General features: G+C 40.3%; 1 protein-coding gene across 7 annotated transcripts in view; it reads right to left on the reverse strand.

Annotated features, from left to right (window-relative positions):
- MYO6 (myosin VI) overlaps positions 1 to 23816 on the reverse strand; it is a 223367-nt gene that overhangs the window by 116296 nt on the left and 83255 nt on the right. For all 7 annotated transcript variants that reach the window (XR_014471746.1, XM_083177172.1, XM_083177171.1 and 4 more), the window contains exons 4-9: positions 15569 to 15642; positions 11192 to 11321; positions 10116 to 10221; positions 7315 to 7370; positions 6324 to 6421; positions 3977 to 4141 (exon numbers count right to left, since the gene is read on the reverse strand). Coding sequence is in view for 6 of the 7 variants with exons in the window: in XM_083177172.1 (XP_083033298.1) it covers positions 3977 to 4141; positions 6324 to 6421; positions 7315 to 7370; positions 10116 to 10221; positions 11192 to 11321; positions 15569 to 15642 (629 nt within the window). In the remaining variant the exon portion in view is untranslated. The remainder of the gene's footprint in view (positions 1 to 3976; positions 4142 to 6323; positions 6422 to 7314; positions 7371 to 10115; positions 10222 to 11191; positions 11322 to 15568; positions 15643 to 23816) is intronic.

Below are 23816 nucleotides of genomic sequence, written 5' to 3' on the forward strand. Positions count from 1 at the left end.
TGCCCTATCCAGATCCATTTAACAGGAACCCAGTCTTTATAAAAAAAAAAAAAAAAAGATAGGAATCCACATATTATCATGTACAATGTGCTAAAACAAGGGATTAAAGTGCACAAAGGGAGAATACAGTTTTATACATATACCACTAGACATCTACAGCAATAGAAAGTTAAACATCTTTCTCACAGGCTTGGCTACAATTTGTCTTTTAAAGTAATTGCAGATTCAATAGACTTGACATTTCTGTTAGCAGTCTGCGGCCCACTGAGAGACACAGTCAAATAGGTTTCATTTCAATTTTAATCATTTAGGAGGATATTTTTTTCGCTTTCCATCAGACCATTCCGTGAGAGTAATGTTCTTAGACTGCTAGAATTAGACATCAGGATTTATAAGTGTAGATGATAAAACCTGACTATTCTTTTCAGTTGACTAATTAGTAATAGTCAGCACCCACCAGCAGGAGAAGATTGTAGGGGTCACTTATAGTAATGTACACAGTTGCCAGCCCCAAATGTACAACTGATCCTAATAAATACCGCTGACTATGCACAGAGAACAGATTTTCTAATCTAGAATGTCACAATCTACATAAAAGTTCAATATTAGTGCTGGGCACGTTAATGCGTTAATATCGCAGTTAACGTGGGGGGGGGGCGCGCTGCAGAGGTGCAGTCTCCAAATATGGCCACCGCAGTGAAGGAGACAGGCGCTAGAGGTGCTCCTTTACCTCTAGCATCTGTAAGGGAAGTGCAGAGTGCCCAGCGCTACTCAGAAGTGCAGATTCCGGGAGCGCTGTGGACCTGCAACCCCAGGCAACAGGCAAGTAACCCCACCCCCCCTCCCTGGCATGGAGCAAGAAACCTGCCCCCCTGGTATGGAGCAAGTAACCTGCCCCCCCACCCTGGCATGGAGCACATAATCCCCCACTGGGAACAAGCAAGTAAACCCCCCCCCCTGGCAACAAGCATGGAACCACTGGCAACAAGCATGAAACCCACTACGGCAACAAGCATACACTCTCCCTTGGCAACTAGCATGGAACCCACTATGGCAACAAGCATGGAACCAAGCATGGAACCCACTATGGCAACAAGCATGAAACCCACTATGGCAACAAGCATGGAACCCACTATGGCAACCAGCATGCAATCTCCCTTGGCAACAAGCATAGAACCCCTGGCAACCATATTTTAGGTAAGCAGCATTTTTGTGCCTATCAGTGTGATTAATCACAGTTAATCACAAAAATGTTATGCGATTAATCGGTGTGTGTATGCTGGCGCAGTGTACGCTGTTTTGAGGGCACCGGCCATCGTTATTCCTGTTATGCAGTGAGTGCCAAAGCCATCGAAAATATATATATATTAAAGTTACTGTAGCCACCAGGCCAGTATATTTGCAGTGCCACACATCTTGCTGTAATCAAGCGCATCCCTCCCAGAACACTTCCACAACAAGTACACAGATAGGGTCCTAAACCCGGATGTCCTGGGTTGTGATGTCATCACAAAGGACAGCTGTTACCACAAGAGCGGTCTTTTAATTACGTTGTATGCATGAAGATCTTAGCAAATGCCGATATGTATGCATAGCAGGATGCATAGAAATTACGATGCTTGCTACATCCTGCCCAAAAGGATTTATTTGGTCTAGTCTTCATTGAAGGATATTTATATCACAAATTCAAAAGCTCTTATTGTCTTAGCATCAAAAGTGTGCATCTGCATCTTGGATTGTGTATTGTATTTTCAGTCACAGCTGCGTAACACCTTTGAATGTATGTGGCTTTTAAATTAGTCGAATCTGCAGCAGCTAGTGTAGGATGGAAAAGGCCAGAATTGAATATCCCCTTAAGAACTTTTTGCATGGTAATAACAAACTAACGCTACTAAGGATGCTACTAACAGCTCAACAGCCAGAAAGGAAATTAATAATTAATACCAAGATCTCTGAATTGCTTCCTTATAGTAACATATAAGGCCTCATTAGGACTGATTTTTATTGTGCGCTAATAAAATGTATTATTTATAATATTTCTAATTTGATTTTAATTTTATGGTATACCAACCATTGTTTATGTTGTGTGTTAATTATACAATTGTGCCCTTGCATTGTCTTTTGGTTTTAAAGTGTGCTAACAGAGAACCGGTGATTTAAGCACTTAACTAAACTTCATTTTACTATTGTTCCTGATGTTTTAACTGTTTTTCATCATGAATGGATATAAGGTATACAAAAATTTGTGTGCACACAAAGCTGCTGAAACAGTGAAATGCATATAAATAGTAAATGCTGTTTTTTTAAACTTTAATATAAAATATTTCCCTTATAAAACACTTAACCTCGGGACTTCGCACCAGCATATGCCCAGGATATTCACTTGTGCCTAATAAGAACTGCCGTCAGTTCCACCCCAGCTTGTACTAGTCTGATATTTAGCCATTTGTAGGATCCCCACCAGTCTTTTATTGTGTTTGAATTCCATGGATTTTATATCTGTCATGTCATGTGTATTATTAAACTGTACTTCACCAGGCTACACCTATAATTTATTCTATTGCATGTGCATTCGTCGGATGAGACTACATTGGAAAAATAAGAAAACAATTCAGATACTTTAGCCCTGATAAGTTAAGTGTATATTACTTGTATCTATATGTTTTTCATTAATATACCCATGGGGATCGTCCAATAAAAAGCACCTTCCTCGAAAACACACATATTCAGTGAAATCAGTGGTTTTTCAGCAGCTGCAGAAACTGGTATTTCTGGGGAATTTGCTTACGTGGATTGTGTTTCGCCTACCTTAGGCAGGCAAAACAAAATCCATGATAAGCTACGGCCAACATTGGCCCATTGGATAGCCCCTGACAAGCCAATTATCTGCATTTATTAATGATACGATTGTATTGCAATTGCTATACTGCACATGACTTTTTAGAACATAAGCTAACATTTGTATTACACATATTAATATTTCCTCGTAAAAAAATATATAACTTCTATATCGTAGGCTTGAGATGAACAGTATTAAAACTGTTTGGGGCTTCTATGGCAAATTGCTCTATGACTATTTCATCTCTACTTTACTTTTAATCAAATTAACTTATTTCCATTCAACATTTTATATAAATGAAGTGGCTTATTTCCACAGCAATGTTACTTTCATAGCTAGCTATATTAATTATTTATTATTATTATCATTATTATTATTTATATTAAGTTATAATAAGTTGATCTGAAATGCCAAAATATGACACCTTAAAAACATGAAAACATCTTTTAAACTTTAATGAAGTCCGTCAGTAAGGTTTCAAAAGAGTTGGCCTCTGCTAAGGAAGATTGTGTAATTGCATCATCAGCAATCTCTGGTGAACTTACTAAAAGGGTTGGTGATAAACTAGTGAGCAGCATCTAGATTTAAGGCGTAAGTTTAAGACGTTTGCACCATTTGACACTACAACAAATCAATATTGAATAGAAAGGGAACCAAATATAAATTGTGAGGACAACATTAAGAGTTGCAATAGTGATATATTAGTATAGTCTAAATTGTGGACTATTTAACATTCCACTTGCAAATTAGCAAATAAAAACTTGACAGATTAAAAAAAATGCAAACATTATCAGACAGATGTTCTTAGCCTTAGAAAATGATCTAGCGACAAGAGAAAGTACAAACCAATCAGCTACTAACTGCTATGTTCCAGGCTGTGTTTCAAAAATAACAGATGATTGGTTGGCGCTTACCGCTCTTCAAGGCTCAGAACATCTACTCCTTTATTAATTTAAGATAACAGTATGAGACTGGAGTAACAAAAGAAATTGCAATTTGTTGACATGCAAGAAGCCCACAACATTACAGTACACAAGAAACCTTTTAGGATCCATAGAACCTCAGTCTCAATGGGTACTGGCCAATTATTAGACTACAAACTAGTAAAGTCAGTAATGCCTCACAAATTATACATACCCTGAAGTTATCAGGGGAATTCAAGAAGAGTTTTTGACGAATGTCCTCTGGGGCACCTGCACACAGCCTGTAGAAAATATGGTAATTCCTTTCATCTTGACCTTGCACACAGATACGAGACTTCTCCAAAAGGTAGTGAGACACAAACCCCCCTACAACAGAATACTGGGTAGAGAAAAAAAGAGAATATAAAAAAACATAGCTAAATTAAAAGCAGAGAACTCATGTTCAAATTCTCATTGATTTAAATAGCATGATGTATACAGTAAGACACTAAGGCATCAGCCAGGAATATATACAGGGCATTCAGCACCACAGAGAGCACTTTCTTGTGCACTGGATATCATATACTGCAACTGAAAAAGAAAAAAAATTCCTCTCCTTAGACTATTTGGAACTGTAAAGAAAGATGAATGAAAAAAAAATTGAAGAAAGTCTAGCATGGAGCACATTACACAGTAGATCCCATCGGTGCTAGGAAAAACTGCAATCTTGTGTCACTTTACTAGAAAAGGTTACTCTAATTATCGGAACTAACTTCTAAATGAAAGCTCACTCAGAACTGAAATAACATTTTCTGTGATACCAACCTATATACAGGACACTTGGGAACACACAATATTTGTTTCCTATTTATTTGGAAAGGGCAGATCATAGAGGAGTTTTGACAAAATTAAAGGTTGTCACCTCAAACTGTGGAGTCAAATTTGGGAGAAATATCACAGAATAAAGGAAAACCATTATATCTCATTTTCTTTTGAACGGGTCTCTCTACTAAAATTACAAACATGTCCATGTTTTTTTTTACTTCACATCCAAAGATATTGCAGAAATTGTTACATAGTTTTAATACAACACATTATGAGCATTTACTTAGCATAAAACTAATTCTGTATTAAGATAATGTAAGATCGCAATATCGAAGAGATTCTCTATTGTTCTTAATTTATGGGATTTCCAACTATGCATTTACAGAACCTCTACATGCATGGCCTAAATTCAGTCCTGTTCGCAGGCCAAATCTGTTCTTAAAATGGGCAAAATCATGTGCACTGCAGGTGGGGCAAATGTGCAGAGATATACAGGGTAAGGGTAAACACTGGCTGCTTTATTTTTATACTGCAATTTAGATTTCAGTTTGAACACACGTCACCCCAATCTAAGGGGGGTATTCAATGTTTGGCGTGCTCCCGCAGTCTTCTCCCGATGGGGGGGGATGGCTGCGGGGCCCTATTCAATGCTGTCTTCCCCGACAGCATTGAACAGGGGTTCTCGGCAGAACGAGCCCGACATCACAAGCTGTCGGGCTCGTTCTGCCAAGAAAAGCCGGAAATAGGCGAGCTCCCGGCCGGAGCTCGTCTATTTCCGCCCTCAACTTGCGGCCACACCCCTTTCTCGCGCTCGGCGGCCGGGACATTGAATCCCGACTGCCGAGCTCAACTCGAGCAAAGCGAGAACGGGACAGGGGCACGGCTGTCGAGCTTGCTTGACAGCCGTGCCCCTGACATTAAATACCCCCCTAAATCTCTCTGCACTTGTTCCATCTGCCACACCTGCAGTGCACATGGTTCTGCCCATTTTGAGAACAAATTTGTCTTGCTGTCAGATCTGAATTAGGTCTGCAATCCGAGCAAGTGTGGACTTAGGTAATTAGATATGCAGTGGCAATTTAATTTCTTACAATGATGTTTTTTAAGAAATAAGTACCGTAATCAACATGTTTTTCACACAGTTTACATGTTGTACATATGTTGTACAATCTATATGGCATTTATACATTTCTCAAAAACAAGAACAAGAGATCCTTTATTATTTTTTTGTGGTCTGGACCCTTATTTAAATTTGATTACCTCCTCCCTTCCCATCCTTTTCTCGTTTAATCCATTAATTGGCCACTCACTCATCTAATTAATTAAAGGGGTCCCCTTGTAACACTGTTCTTGATTCATACCATTCTGTTGTTTGAAAGTCACTGAATAATAGGGTTAAACATATATCAGTGAGCCCACATTTTCTTTCTATTGTTCTTTAAAAGTAAGAATTCGTTCTAACACCTGAATCGGAGTGACCATTTCTAAATGAGAGAAGATTGTTCCCATTGCCCATGATCTTTTCTCTCCACATTATTAAAACTGTTGAAAACCCAATCAGTGTGGCAAACACTCAGCAGAAGGCTCATCAAGCTTGTGACAGTTTCCCTGAGTAAACATGCATAATAAATGAACAATGAAATGTATAGGTAGAAGACCAACTGCATATATATTCCGACCTATACTACTATATACAATAGCTTTTTCTAAGTATTCGTATACAAACAATACATAGATGAATTGATAAAGGCACCTACTTTTTCATTGAAGTGAATTTCTACAAATTTCCCAAACCGACTGCTATTGTTATTTCGGACTGTTTTAGCATTTCCAAAGGCTTCTAATAAGGGGTTGGCTGTGTGGATGCAAACACATTTTTGTATGTTTTATTGATTCATTTCCTTCTTAAAAATGGTAAGTAAGCACACACACTAACTGAATATAACTATTAAAAGCCTATAATCAGCTGAACACTTTGCACAAATAAACAGAAATCATGTATTTCAGCATTTATTTAAATGCAGCACAAATGCGAATATTTTAAAAACACGTTTTTTCCCCTTCTGGGATTATTTCAGGTAAAGGACAAAAAGTTAATTCACAGAAACAGAGGGAGACGTGTATTCCATGAAACCACAGTATAAACCTTCCGAGAGGGCAGCATAGAAGAGGCATGAGGAGTTATTGTGAGGTATTGGGACATAGCACATCTCATTTAAAATTGGACTGAAAAATAAAACAACTCATTTAAAGGACTATAATGGCGGCTCTTTGAATTCCTCGTAGCAAGTAGCCACTGCGGGCTTTGCTAAACAAGCTCTTAATAGAAAAAGTTCCAAGAAAGAAAAGCTGCTAGAGATAAAGAAGAGACTTTCTAAAAGTACAATATATAACATACTTCTAAGAGTAGTATAGAAAAGCTTCTGTAAGACAGCTGGGGATGGGCCTTTTATTTAAAAGACTTTTAAAGGGACGCCATAGATAGCACGTTTAGAGAAAAATAGATTCACTTGTTGTGTTCACTCCTTGTTTCTTTCTTGTGAAAATAATGCAGAATGGCTTCTTGTTGAGAAAAATGATTAGCTGCCTCCAAGTGTTAATCCCAAAATGGCATTTCGCAAAACAGTTCTTTGATAGAAATGATAGAGGATTCTTCGAATTTATTTCCTATGTCAAACAGTACAACATATGACTTACATACCAAGTTTTTTTTATTTTTGTATTATTTGTTAAAATAACATACTGTACCTTCTACAATCCTCTCATCAATATCTTGCCCAGTTCCATATGATTCTGTCAAATACCTACAGAACAGTGTAAATATGAGATAAAAATATTTTTATGTAATCATAAGGGAGGTTGAAAAAGTATATGATATGCGTGTATATAATATATACAGAGTACATGGCAACAGTTATAATCACAGCCACACAGACCAGGGATTATAATTGTTGCCTTCCCTCCAACTTTTCATAGATACAGTATGATTAGTATTTGTTTTGACTATTAACAGGATGGCTTATTGGAGTATTTATGAAAACACATTAGCACTTTGGATTATTTATGGTGTGCTGCCTCTTTTTAAGAACCCTTGGTGGAGTTGAAGAGATCGACATACTTAACATTGTGACTAAGCACTAGTATGGATTGACTTTAAAAGTGTGCACAATTTTCTACAATCTCTGTATACAGAGTACATACAAAAACACAAACTTAAAAGGTTTCTGCCTTAAAAGCTTAGATCTTTACATCTTCTGACTGATGAAGTAGTTTCTCAACAGGTAGTTCTGTATGTGATACATACTGTATTCCGGTGTTCATTATACCAACGCCAGCATCCTAATGTTAACATTTTGCAGTCCACTTTTGCACTTCAAACAGTCTGGTTTAAATGTTTAATAATTGTCTTTTTTTTTGTTTTTACCATTGGATCTGCTACTATCACTAGGATTGTTGAGCCTGACTAGATGTTGGACCTGAAAGGGTTAAACATGATGACAGGAGCTTGAGAGGCACTCTAACCCGCCCCACTAACCCTCCCGACTAATGCCTAACCATATCCCTGCATCCCGCTACCTAAACCTAATCCCCTGCCCCACATCCTGACCCTAATTTCCCCTTGAATATGCGTAAACCTAACCCGTCCCCTCCGCAGCCTAACCTTCCCCTCTCCTCATCCTAACCTTAAATCCCCCCATTAGTACCTAAAACTAATTACCTCTTCCAGGGGCACAAGTTAGCTATCCCTGCATACTAACTAATAAAGGAAATCCTGTCAGTAATCCAACATCAGGATCTTTTTCTATTCCGAATTCCGGCGCGATTTTTGTGAGGGCAGCCGGGATGCCGGCATCAGTATAATGAACTCCGGCTGCCTGACCGCTGTGATGTTAACCATATCCCTACTGTATATGTAACAATGTGACAAGTGAATGTCACTATGAGAGGTTGGTTTCACCAGGGCGTTATGTAAAGTATCCCAAGGGAAACATAATTTGCCTGTCTAAATGGTGACAATAAGCCTTAAGAGATGTTGAAGAAAACTTGCAAGAGCAAAGGCAGATAATGAGTCTTTCTGGGGCACACTTATTATAACGTAGAAAATTAGTTCAAAATCTAACTTTTATATGTGTAAATACAGCACAGTGATCAAAAAACTGTACTGACCAATACACGGTTCCAATAACTCACAATTATATGGATAATTTTAGAAAACAATGGTGATTTGCTATAATCCCAGATCTCTAATTAGGAGGTTACTTCCAAATGATTTATGGCAGGCATTGCCAACCACGGTCCTCAAGGCACACCAACAGTGCAGGTTTTAGTGATATCCAGGCTTCAGCACAGATGGTTTAATCAGAATCACTCAGGTACTAATTAAGTCACCTGTGCTCAAGCCTGGATATCACTAAAACCTGCACTCTGGGTGTGCCTTGAGGACCGTGGTTGGGAATGCCTGATTTATGGTATAGCTCAGGAAAATAGTAAAGGAGGCAAAAATTATGATAGGCTTTCCCTAATAGGTCAGAAGGAATATGTCCACATTGTAAAAGAAAACCGAAGTACAAATATAGGCGAAAACGTAACTAGTTTTTTTTTCTTTAGAATTAATTAATCGAAAACATTATATACACATCACAAGAAAACCCCATCAGTCTGCTAATCTCTGAAGACTCAGATTGGAGAACTCTGACAGTACAAAAATTCATGTAACATCACCCATGCCAATTATTTCAGCCTGAATACAGTTTATATTTTTGGAAATGTGTCTTTAAAAAGGTACAGATAATTGTATAAGGATTTTTTTAACACCTTTTAATGGATAGTATCATGAGCTCTTGGACTAAAGTCAAGAAAAACATTATAACTAGAATCATTATAATTGGCATAGCCACCAACTATAAGACTGACCATCTTGGCCAAAATGAGAGGCATAACACTAGCCAAACAGAATGAAAGCAATGCTTTGTTCACCTGCACTTTCCAGTCAAATGATGTCACCACAGGTGTGGTGGTGATGATGACGATGGTCTTCAATCTAACCTACCAAATCAAATTCAGTAGAATTGGATATTGTGCCTTTCTTGCAAGATCCAATTCTATAGGTCACTATGTTCAAAATGACCATCTACAATCACACTATGTAAAAATGACATAACTTTTGAACAAGGTATGCAAACACTACAAAATCTAAAAAAAAATATTATTTAGACTTGAGAAATCTGAATTTTTATTGTATGTGAAATCTAACAGTACCATATATTAAAATGTAATTTGATTAGTACCCCGAGGAAACCCACGCAAGTACAGGGAGAATATACAAACTCCACACAGTTAGGGCCATGGTGGGAATCGATTTCATGACCTCAGTGGTGTGAGGCAGTAATGCTAACCATTTCGCCATCCGTACTGCCCCAAATGATGATATATTATTATTGGTTTATTTTAAAATTCATAGACAAGAACAGTTCAAAATGTAAATAAAAACAAGCAGACTGGAATATAATATGAACAGTAGAAAACAATTTCAATCACTGTATACAGACCTCAGAACAAACTTCGTGTTTTCTGTCTTGCCGGCTCCGGACTCTCCAGACACTATGATTGATTGGCTCATCTTCAAAACCTTCATGTCTCGGAAGGCCTTATCAGCTGGAACAAAATATATTGTAATAAGAAACACTTTAATGCTCCAGCAATTCCAACTATCAGAAGTTATTTACTTAATGTGTGCTTCTGAAAAAGTGAATGGGATAAGATAGCTTAGCCCTGAGCTTTGATTTTTTTCTGCAGTAGGATTTTCTATACTTTAGTTTGCTTACATTAAGGCATTAAGCTCACTTTTTTATCATGCCTGCCTTAATAAAAGGTGTTTTTTAGATTCCATTGTACATCTAAAAAAAAAAGAATTGGTGTCTCAATCCACATAACACACTTTAAAAAAAATATGATAACTTTAGCCACAACTCATTGAGCGGAGAACATGGATGCGAGAACACAGGTATGCACAGATAGAGAGTGTGTTAGGAATGCCTTTTATATGTGTGTTTTATGGTATCTAGACAGCTTTGTAGGACAAGGAAATAGGATAACCCCAACATTTATAAAGTCTATCCCAGATATTACAATATGTGTAAGAAATAAGAAAACATGTTTCCAGATTTTACAATGGCGGTGGAAGCAGAGAAGTTACCATTTCAATTACTTCCTTGCACCGTTGGACATTCTTAATAGTAAAGAGGAAACAATAGTTTATGTGTGTCGAGAGAGGTACCTTAACAAAAATCCTACATACACTAGTAACATATTTAGAAAAAACAGACAAACAAACCCACAAATAACAACAAGAATTTATAGAACTTGAGCTGCCCACATATGGTGTGTTTTCGCCTTGCGATGTGCTCTCCCACACACGTCACATCTCAAAGTACAAAAAGTATGTGCAGCATCTAGTTCCAAATGCATGCTGTTGTAACATATTATATACATTTTGAACTAGATGCAATGAGATCTAGTACAAAAGGCACAGAGCACATCACATTGTGTGTGGGCACTTTTATACACATACACACTTTATATCATGGAAATACCATAAAGTTAGCATTAATGAAATGTTTCCTACCTATTGCGTAGACATGTGGTGGCAAAGTTCCTAGAGATTTACCCTGGTATGTTTTAATGAAATCTGAAGTATAAAGTTTTGGGACATCAAAATATGGGTTTACTGCAATCAAAATGTTGGCCACATAAGTCTACAAAAGAAAAAGAAAAAATTAATTATATTTTATAAGAGACCACTTAAATAATTGAACAAAATATTTTTTTATATACAGATGTAAATTAAGTACAACCTACAATGCAGGCAGCCAGAATAAGAAGTAGGCCTGGTAACATTGGTCCTTTTCCCAAAGACCCTATTCTCGCTCTCTTTACCCCTCTTTGTCTGTAGCTCCCCTCTCCCCTATAGGATTCTGTAGTTACAAAGGCTGGGGGGCTCTAGAAGGCTTTCAAGGTTTGCCTATGGGGTCCACAAAGTTCTAGTTATGACCTTATTGGTTAATTTTCTTATGGGTGCCACTTGACATTTGGTGGCACTTGTACACTAGATTTATTCCTGTCAGTCCAAAATGAACCAGTAACTATAAGTTATTTCCACTCTACTGTACTGTATGCAATATTGACCTGTCCTAATCATCTATAGTGTTCCCGCTGGGCTGTTATAGCTTGGCGCTGCACCCTGCCTGATTTTTAAAGGGCAAAATGTGCCCTGCCCCTCTGGCAGCACCCCGCTAAAACAGCCTGCCTCTGTCCCCTCTGTTGTGACCAAGGAAGCCCGGCGCCGCTGTACATAGGCGACGCCAGGCACTTCGCCGGCAGTGTACAGCCTTCCGGGTGGCCGGGTCCGCCCCCTTCAGTGAAGCCAGCGGCTGGGCCCGCCCCTTTGCATGACGACGCCAACCGGCCCACCCCTTTGCGTCCTGGCACGGCCCGGGCGCGCCCCTTTTGTAACGTTGACGGCCCGGGACCGCCCAAAACAGTGCCGTCGGAGGGCCCGGTCAGACCCCCTTACGCTGCCCCCGTGCTGCGGCACCCTGCCCGCTCTAATTCCTAGAAGGAACACTACATCTATATATATACGTCTAGTGTCTGTGTGTCACCGAAACACTGTTGGCACTGGCAGCAAGAGAAACTACATCTTTCTCTCTGACACATTAGCTACCTTACTAGCTTTCGAAGCATTTGCTTCGAAAGGGCTTACTAGTAAGTAACTATCCCTATATAGTTAAAAATAAAATAAAGTGCTGTTTTAACACAGTGAGAATAATAAAATTGGGAGAAGGCCATTACTATTGTGCCTAGGTGTAACTTGACCCCTAACTTTATTATTTATTTACAGTTTCTTATAAAGCGCAGCATATTCCGTTGCACTTTACAACTGGAAACAACAGTGATAAAACAAACTAGGTAGAAACAAACCGACAGAGGTAGGAGGGAACTGCTCGCAAAGTTACAATCTAAAAATCCACTCCTGAAAGCTATCCTGCCCAATTACACCCCCTCTATGAAGTCCCCACATAACTTTGCATACAGTATGTTCGGTACTTGTTTAGTTTCAAGGCGGCTGATATATCGGATGCAACTTTTTACCTGTTCATAACCCCACTATCCACTACGCATGGAGTATATTTTATATAGTGTGGCGAACGCAGTAATCCGCGTCCACTCGCTGCACTTCGGGCTCGGTGGCTCGCTGCGCTCGTCACACTATATAAAGTGAGAATAATAAAATTGGGAGAAGGCCGTTACTATTGTGCCCAGGTGTAACTTGACCCCTAACTTTATTATTTATTTACAGTTTCTTATATAGCGCAGCATATTCCATTGCACTTTACAACTGGAAACAACAGTGAGTGGACGCAGTAATCCGCGTCTGCTTGCCGCGCTTCGGGCTCGTTGGCTCGCCACACTATATAAAATCAACTCCATGCGTAGTGGATAGTGGGGTTATGAACAGGTAAAAAAATCACATCGGATCGGCCAATATATCGGCCGATATCGCATCCGATATATCAGCCGCCGTGAAACAAAATAAGTACCGTATGTTCCCATTCTTCACTTTCAAATTGCCATTGACAAACATTTCTAAGTGACTGGATCAAACAGCCCGCCTTAAATCTTTTGCAGTCTGGCTGGTCCATTATGCAATAGGTAGCACCTATCCTTATGTATAAATGCGTAATTTTGGGTAGTTTGAACTTTTGAGCAGGGCCATTTTAAGTCAATATCTGTCTGTTACTACCTGGTGTAGTTTAATTACGGATTGTTCCCAGTTGTAAACAACAAAGAAACATGCTGGCGCTAGATAAGTGACTATTAATAATAACGAATAGTAGCAGTACTACGAAGTGTGGCAATAAAATACATTTCCTTTATTTGGAACAAATATTTAGCAGTGTGTTTTCTCTTGCTTGTATACTTTGCTAAAGACAAGAGAGACATTTAACCAACACAAAGAAATCTTCTAATCCCAGACTAGTATCCTGCAGTCATACAGCACCTTATGTTTGATATTAAAGACATGAAAGGAACTTTCAGAAGTTGCTGAGCTAGAGAAAGTGTGTACCTTAAATCAAAGAGCGCAAACCGCAAGAATCAGTTGAGAATAAAAATAAAATGCAGCAAGATGCATATTACATAAAATAAAAAGGAAAAAAAAGTCTTAAACTGAGGAGAGAAAAAAAGTGAATCAAAATTCTGCAGCGAGAACAAACTAGACATGAATGTCACTGGACAATTTATTATCCATATATACTCCGGTAGAGAAGCAACTGAAAAGAATAAGGAAGGTACAAATTTGGACACTAGGTGCCAATTAGGATCATTTCTCTTAGGAAGTACTCAGTGTCAAACCTATATACCAGCTGTCACTGTTTTGGCAGATGGCAAGATTACTTCTGTAATTTGGTCAGAATTAATTAAGCACAATTAGGTAACTTGATAGTAGTATGAAAGATTAAGTCTGTCATCGGAGCTGGTAAGTGTTAAAGGAGACCTGTATATGCTTAACTTTAAAGACACAGAACAGGAGAAAGATTACATCACATGCCTAAAGCTACATTAGGGGCTGTTTCACCTGGCAAACCACAACCACCACACACAGCAATAACTTCCTAAGCAGTTACTTTTATTTCATGGATAGGGCAAGGTGGTCTTTCAGTTTTCCTTTATAACAAAGGTAATAAAAACCCACAAAGTGAATAGTCACATCTATCTTTACTATATGTTCACATAGCCACTATATTTCTGTTAATGTCATGTAGCGCCTAAACCACACATTGTATAAAGCTTAGTCAAGGTATGTCAAAGGAATCGATGTTCTAGAAAACACCACAACCCGAAAATTACATTTCAACTCTTCGTGGACATTGTATTGCATGGGAATGAGAGAGAGCATAGTGGATTTACTGTACATATACGTAATACCGTTATTTAAATTATGCTTTGAGGATTAGAACAACATTTTTGAGACATATTAAATGTCAATTAATGCTTAACTTGTTGCTCAAGCTGAAAAATGTTACAAAGAATGGATTACCATTTCACCTGAACGGCTCAAAATAATCACCCAATCAGATCAGATTAGATATGAAGCAAATCAGATGATAATTCATGATAGGACTAGCATGTGACAGAGGTCACACACTCTAGTAGTGAATGAAAAAGATCAGTGGCTGATGACTTGTGGGATGAACGTGCTCTGTAAAGCGCCTGCCCTTTTAATCATTGTACTTTGGATACCCCTATGGCCAAATTGCTTAAAGTTCTGATCATTCAGTAACTGGGCAGGAAAACCTCATATGTCGGTATCTTTAATTCAGTCTTTCTAAACTAAAAATTTAGAGCATGCAAGAGCTCATGAAATGTTAGTCGTTAGCAATATTGTACTCTGTTAATAAATAAGCAGTTTCAGTATTCATCACAAACAAAAGAAAAATCTAAATACTCCTATTCCTCTGTTTTTTTTTTTTTCAATTTTAAATCGGCTTATATAAAAACAAGTTGAATAAGTATAGACCCTAAAGATCTAAAATCTTTTAAAATCTTGTCTTGTCATTCCCCCAACCTCATATTTCCTTCCCACTTTTTTCCCTTTGTGTTTGATGTAATCTAGAAATGATAGTTATTATTTCTCTCGGTTTCTGAAATTAAACTTAAATATATTTGTTATATAGGAATATTACTTAAATATATTTGTATTTCCATTGTCAACTAATTGTACTCTTTCCTAATTTGTAATTAATGTGAAAAAAAAACAATAAATATGTTTCTCCAAAAAAAAAAAATACTCCTATGTACATATACATTTTATATATGATATATTCTGGCATATTCTCATGCCTCATTGGTGCTTTTCCACTATTGTTGTGTGTAAATATACAAATTAGGAATAGGGCTCCACTCCACACACAAACACACAATGCACTGGCCAGATACTTACATATATTTTATCTTTACTGTATCGAACTTTGATGTTGTGAAGAAGAGTCGCTTCATTGAGGTACATTAACGAACCTGCAGAGATAACCACAGTTATTTACATATTATAAGTACAGTGTGCTCTCTTTATACCACCAACTTAGAACAGTGGGCTAGCTGTATGAAGCAGTGATAAGGGTGGAGAAGTGTGCAAGTGACGTAGGTGCCCTGAATAAGTTTATAGTATACAAATTATACATTTTACATCAGTGCTGATTGGTTGCCATGTGTCTATAACAAAATGTTAATATATGAATGAATAAAAAAGATAATTCATAAAGCTTAAAACATGGTATACAGTAGTGGTTTCAAACTTTCATAAATCATAGAGCCCCATAGTACAGTATCAGCATTTTCTTCACGGCACTAATAGACAAAAGGTTTCTTAAAGAAAGATTTAGCAAATAATATTTAAGTAAGTTAACTGTGCTTATCTGTCATCCTTAGGGTCAGTAATGGGGTAGTGGACAAAGATTTATTTCCATTTGTCTACAATGTAGACTTTACATATTTTATGATTTGCAGCCACCATCACTGGGTTTGCCTATTACATGTACTATAAATCATTTGATTTGGTCCTGTATCACCAATGCATGGTATTCCAGCAGGTGCCCGATTTGGGAACCACTGGTATATATAGAATAGTACATTTCTTATGAAACTAATTAAGGCCATCAAATAGTTGTCGTTTCACAACCATAACAGTATGTAGCACAAATTTATGAAAAAAAGGTCTGGCCAAGGAGTAGCTCTATGAAGATCATGTTAGCCTACTGCACTATAAACACTTATTCTGGTTCATTCGCAGTGGCCGCGAATTTGCACAGGGATGATTTTTTTGTTATGCACTGCAGCATTTCTGCGCATGTATATACAATGGGTGTATGCAAGCTCGGTGAAAAGTCTGTTCGCCAGATGCACACACCCAGCCTTGCGAGCAGGGGGAGGTGAGGGGCGTGGGGTGCCAAGCTGGCCATTAACATATATATGAACGCCCAGTGTTTCATGGCCGCTCCCATTACAATGCTGGGCGTAAACATGCCAATGTGTCCGTGACGCACGTGCGTGGAGCGGTTAGCTAACATATCCAGAGGTCAGCTGCCCGCCCAATTCCTTGCAATTCTACACGCATATGAAAGTGTGGTCTGGACACCATCAGCGACCATCGAAAGATGGGGGAGGTTCCCACTGGCATGCAAAACATCCATTTGTAAGCCTTGCGATTGCGAATAGGTGGTGCCGGCTAACCATTTGCAAAGGCGGGTTAGGGTGACTCGCAAGGATGCGAATTCGTGAAAAACTCATGTCAACCTTCCCATTGTCAACCTCATGCTTGTGTCGACCGTCTGACCCTGTCAACCTTAGGTTAGTTGACCTTTAGTGGTTGACCCTATGAACCATACCCAACCATGTAGTGCATACACACTGAATGATATTGTGAACTATATTGTTTAGTGGTCACATCCAGGAGCATGCTATCACTGATAAGATGGTCAGAATCTGACTGCAAAAGTACATATAACAGAGGGGGTCCTTAATGACCCATGGGAGCGCATCGGTAAGTGATATAGGGTTTACAAATTAGTCAATATACACAACAATATCTAAAACTAAATTGTTTTTGTGCATAACGTTATGATTATTGCATAATGTGTATGCACCCATTGTATATTGAAGAAATCCCAACATACTTCCATGTAAGGAATGTAAAACTTGTGCTTCCAATTCACCTTCTTTCAAACATGGTTAGAAAGAGGAGATACAGAACCATGAAAATGGGGCAAGGGGTCTCTGAATGATAGACCAGCCTTAACTGCCTGTTATTTAGCAGTGCCAGTTATTTAGCACTGCTCCACAGTCATCCTCCCATAAAATACTATGTGGAGCACTGCTAAATAGTTTAAGGAGGAGAAAAAACTCTGAATCAGAAGAGGGAAATACAAAAGGTGACTGTTAATGTATTACATATTTTAGCTATTAAAATTAGCTATAGATTCAAGCCTCTCAAAACAGAATTGCCATCCTTTTCTAATTCTTCATACAATGGGCATCCCGCTATTGAGAAAATGCGGTAAAAACCCCGTTATCAGGGTTTTTAACGCATTTTTATATGCACTAAAGCCTGCACGCGGGGGTACCACTGCAGGGAGTATCGCCAGAAAAAGATGGAGATACCCGATAAAATCCTAGGAGGTTAGAGCCTCCCCCCCTCTAACTGTAAACTATATGCACCTAAAAGACCAAGAACAGTATAAGTAAATAAGAAATATTCTATGAAACGGTAGAGGGCAAGAAAGAGGAGAATGCATTGGGACTTTGGGACATTGGACAGTAAGTAGCAATTACCGAGTCACTAGATGTAAAACATCCCTGTTAATAGGTAACCTATAGGGAAGATCTTTGAGAACTTGAAAATAGAAATGTCATGCTACAGTAGGTTAAGATCATATTCGGTTATGGATGCTACATTAATATGTGCTGCTTCTGTTTTGCATAGATTACATATATGCAAACCTTTAAGTACAATAAAAGTTTAAGAGATACATAAACTTCAGCCAAATCCGAGTTTTACGACTACACTGTATCGGAGACTGGTCAGTTAGGCCAGACAGCAACTCACAGAACAAACTTATTTTGCAAATAAACACACCCAATTGGCATGCATTAAGTAGGGATTAAAGGCCTTTTTGTTTATTTTTGGGTGGGTAATTTAAGATGGTCCTACAGTGGCAAATTCAACTCAACTCACATTTACTGGAAACTTCAAATTGCCATCTGATATATCAGAAGTGTATGGTCCAAAAAGACTGCCACATAAATACTGGACTTTGTAATTAATTCAGTATATGAAGCACAATTGGAAACCAAAACTGCAGTGTAAAATGGGCCATCACCATTACAAAATATGCCAATCCTAAACAAACTACTACTCAAGATTGGTATAGTCAGTCATTTGGGTCTGTTTTCTCAGTCAGAAAACAACCACACTTAAGTGGCTACCAACATGGATAATGATCCAATTGATTACATTTTATTATTAAGTCAGATTCAATTACCTGCAATGCTTACTACACACTTATAAGTGCCTAGTGGGTTTGATGCTATTCAATTGCACCAGACCCTCCTCCTGATGTGCAAACAGGAATCCACAGGAAGACTTTCTGCCCTTACTGCGACCATTGTAAGCATGTTTATCCATAAATCCGGGTAAAGCGCCTGGAACTAGGGGCTAATGTGTGTCATGAGCTGCAGATTTACTACCCAGGTAAATTGAATCATAACTGAATAGCTCTGGGCATAAAAGCCTGAAGCTACAAGTGCACGGAAAGTACTGCAGCTAATCCGGGTATTCGTGCCTCACTAAATTGCTTATTATTTGCTGCAATAACAAAGCACATTTAGCCAGTTATTGTACTATTTAATGCAAGCTCATTTTACATGTGTTTTAGCTGTGTTAGTGCTTGAAATGCTTAAAGTCCGGTGGATATGTAGCGGAAGTCACATCTGTAAGGCACGTCCCACACAGATCAGGCAGACACAACGTGTTTGCTATGTACAGAGCTGAAGGCAGTGAACTGAAATAGCCATTATTTGTCTTCTCTCTTCAGTTTGACTCACATAATGGTTCTTTTTACAACGGCTCTTACTGGTAGGTAGTAGAAGTGAAAGGCTATTACTATTTACAAGTCCTGAGGCAGCTGTTTCACTCATCCAGACAGGTGATGTCTGACTTCTGAGATCTGATGTTATTGTCCACAGAAAGTTGCCAATTCTTGCAACTTCCATGAACAGAATGAAATGTCAGGAACTAATATAAATCTTAAACTTTCCAAATGGAGGGGTTACAAATCTAGCTAGGCTGTTTATAGCCATTTACTACATAGATCTGTCATTAATGACAAGCAAATGCAATTGTAACCTATTCCAGGGACCACATAACAAATTACTAATATATTAAACAACATTTTTGTTATAATCTAATCCTAATAATACTCCTGTAATCATTGTTTACTAATATATTTTGATAAGGATTTAAAAATGTGGTAGCAATGCATTGGCATACTTTAAAGCCTTCATGTGGCATACTTTAATGCAAACTACATATTTCTTATTTTTTGCCTAATTTATATATAGTAAATTTTAACAATAGGTCTTTTGGAGAAGTCCTTATAAATAGGGGGAAAGCATCAGCGCTTTGTGCACAGAGATACCCTGCTTACATCACAGCTAAATTAAACATCTAATAGCAATCACAATACCATACTGTGGGGCCTCATACATCTGTGTCTGTCTTCAGATCATTCATTCCAAGATTAGGACAGCAGCGGGTGTAAAAAAAAAAGGGGGGGGGGGCATATTAGCCTGAAACATGTTGATAAGTGGACAGGCACCATAGTTGGCTGGGAACCTACATGCAGGCAGTAGGCAGCTTTAGGCATTTGCCTAGAGCGCCGGCCACTGGAGGGCGGAAGTTCGGAGCAGGACCCCCCCCCCCCCCGATGGAGGTGAGCGGAGGTGAGCGGAGGTGAACTCCCCCTCCTGCTACTGTATATGCAGCAGGGGGGTCCGTCAGAGGGGTCCCCGCGGTGCTATCCGGCGGTGTGGGTTATATGCAGCAGGGGTGGTCCGCGTGGTCTGAGGGGTACCTGCGGCGCCCCCACCGTCCCCAGCAAGTTACAGAGCTCCGTCGGGTGCCATCGTCCAGGACCAGGAGAGAGGGAGCCGCCCGGAGAGGAGAGAGAGCCAGGAGAGAAGGAGCCGCCCGTTGTACCGCCCAGCCGGAGTGCTGCCCGCTGCCGTCCATCATCATCCGCCGGCGCGGGAGGTGCTTCTGGGTTTCAAAACACTGGCCACACACTGATTGGCTGAGATTCAGCCAATCAGCTTGCGGCCAGTGTTTTCAAAATCAGAAGCGCTTCCCACGCCGCCGCCCGGCGGATGATGATGGACGGAAGCGGGCAGCACTTCAACAGGCAGCTCCCTCTCTCCTGGCCAGACGACGGCACCCGACGGGGGTCTGTAAGTTGCTGGGGAGGTACTCAGACCGTGCGGACCCCCGCCTCCCGTATAGCAGGTGGGCACCGGGGCGCCCCCATCACCCCCTTGTCTGGGGCACTCTGGTGCCTTGCACCGGCCCTGCTTACATGTTGTTATCTGGTATCATTTCTGTCCCGATCCGGATTCGGAATAGAGTTAGAGGAGCCCGGCCCTCTGGGTGAAATTTTTTATTTTACTTTTTTAACCTTTTTTTTTGTACCATTTCTGATACCTTGTATTTTTGCTTGTCATTTGGACTAAAACGGCTTTCATGGATGGACGCCTGGCATGAATTTGTGGTCCCAACTGTGTGCAATCATTGTTTTAAAAGGGCTTTTGTGAGTGGCGTATTTGATTCCATTGAGAAAAGCCAGAGGGAAAACAGAGCGTCCCATAAAAAAAAATATACCTTTATATGAAATAAGGCCCATTACACATGTCAGTATCCAGTAGATTGGAACGTAGGATTTTGAAGCTGGTGGAAAAAGGGAGAACTGTGAACCCGTTAAAAAAACCTTGGTACTTGTGTAGTTTCATGGCGGAAGTTGCGTAGTCAGCGTAGTGTCCCTGTCAGAATCAGCATAGTGTTCCCGCGGCCAGCGTAGTTTGCATAGTCAGCGTCCCTATCAGAATCAGCGTAGTGTTCCCGCGGCCCCTGTCAGAATCAGCGTAGTGTTCCCGAGGCCAGCGTAGTTGGGTGTGGTACATGGTTCCGACAGTCGGGATCCAGACAGTCATTAGCCCGACTGGCCGGACTCAGACAGCATGGCAAGCGGAACAAAGCCCCTTGCGGGCTCACTGCACTTGCCACGCCGTGTGCGCGGTGGCTCGCTACGCTTGCCACCTATTCTATTCTCCCTTTATGGGGGTCGTGGACCCCAACAATGGAGAATAGCCGGTGGCCGTCGGGAACCCGTGAGGTATTTTAACAGTCGGGATCCCGACGTCGGGTAAATAACTGTCGGGACCCCGTCCGGCACCCGCGGAATTATTGTAGTCAGCGTCCCTGTCAGTATCAGCGGCGTGTTCCCGCAGCCAGCGTAGTCAGTAAGTTCGCGGGTAGCCAGAGCATACGCAGTTAGCACAGTCAGTCAAGGTTATGCAGTTAGTGTGTAGTCAGCATAGTCAGTATGTTCGCAGCTATCTGGAGCTTATGTAGTAAGCGTAGTCAGTCAGCGTTATGCAGTTAGCATAGTCAGTCAGCATTGTGTAACCACTTATTACACGGTATCAGTTATGGCTGCCGAACCATTAACCATCTTCAACCTGCTGCAGATAGAGGAGGAGTCGGCAGAGTTTTTACAACGCCACCATTTGCTTCTAGAGACACAGACCTGTGTCAATGGCCATCCTATAAGGCTCAATGCGCTGCCACATAAGAAGTTGTAGGAACAAGGTCAGTCTCCGGGCAGCACAATGGTTTCGTGGATGTCACCTGACATTTATGACCCTTCTGCGGTTTATATTTTCGTTGGCGGAGGATCTGAAAAGCATTCAATTTTGTGAGCGTCACCTAATGATTTCCAACAAAACCGCTGCGATATACAACAACCTAATGCGGGAGGCATGTACCCTTGATTTGTTGTCGCAGCCCCAACGCCGGATTGACGTACCCAGCAAAATTGTTGAGGTGGATGAAAGTCCAGCACAAGAATAATGTTGGACGCGTCCTACCTCAGCAGTGGCTCTTTTGTGGCATATCCCGTGAGACAGGTGAAGGATTCATAACACCAGTGGCCAGCAGTGATGCTAGCACCCTGATGTCTGCTATCCAGACGCATATTGAACCGGGTACCACCATATACTCAGACTGTTGGTGTGCGTACAATACACAACAACTTGAGCAGACAGGGTACCATCATGCGCACATCAACCACCGCTACAATTTCGTGGACCCAGACACTGGGGTTCATACCTAAAATATTGAAAGGGTCTGGGGCTCATGCAAGTGGTGGAACAAGAGACAGAGGGGCACTGCGCGTCAATACCTTGACGCCTACCTGCAGGAGTTTATTAGGCGTAAAACAACTTATATTCATTTCTTGGTACAGCGCATGCATAAGTTTAATTAGATACCTACTTTTAAATTATTGGTGTGCTATAACAGGCAATGGTGATAAATACCATTGTCTAATTAAACTATAAGAAACGAATATAAGTTGTTCCAATCACATACATGTATAGTTGCACCTATAAGGATCATTTAACAGAGCTATGCATCACCGTATCCACCTATCTAGTCGACATGTATAGCATGTTGACACACTGGTGCATTTTAGCCCAAACATACTGCGAATCTACTGAAAGGAAAAGAAACTAAATTAAATTACATGCATGTGAAATAATATAAGACCCGACAACAACATACATGTGGAATCTACAATCCTAGCATGGAACACCGACAATCACCCAAGGGGATACCTACTTCAAAATGATTGGTGTGCTACAACAGGTAATGGGGATAAATACCATTGACTAATTAAACTTATGCATGCGCTGTACCAAGAAATGAATATAAGTTGTTCCAATCACATATATGTATAGTCATATGGGACATCGATAATCACCTAATGGGTTACATACTCTTAAATGATTGGTGCGCTATAACAGGGGCAGGACCTCTGTGACACACAGTATCACCATTGGACCATTCAAACTAGAACAAGCCTTATAAACCTTACCTGGGCACCTATACCGGTTGCCCTGAGGAAGACCTACGAAGCGTACGCCGGCCGACCCAGCCGTGCGCACGTTCCTCCTGCAATACCCCATCCCTTTTTTTTTTGTGTTTATGTGAATGTATTTATCAGTCCTTCTTAGGACTCTAATGTACTAGCAGCCGCTCGCCTACAGTCACCCTAAGACCACCCCAGCAGCAGCACGAGCTGGTAGTGGCACAGGGTTGGACTGTCAGACGTAAGGCACCTTCATTGCGGCACTTGTCCCTTGGACAGGGAGTGTACGCTGATAGCTGTACTCCGACGGAGCAGAGACAGTCTCCCCGCTAGCTGTTAACGACCGGCGTCTCAGGTCTACAGCACGGGGACTCATTGACCACCTCTGACAGCTTCATTCTGTCACACTGCCCTTCCTGGGAGAAATGTATGCCCACTATAGAGGGCACCTTAAGCCACGTCTGTCCTAGTATCCCCCTGCGACCGCTAACATACTTA

This window comes from Crinia signifera, chromosome 3, assembly GCF_055691185.1.
Source record: "Crinia signifera chromosome 3, ASM5569118v1, whole genome shotgun sequence".
Lineage (NCBI taxonomy): Eukaryota > Metazoa > Chordata > Amphibia > Anura > Myobatrachidae > Crinia > Crinia signifera.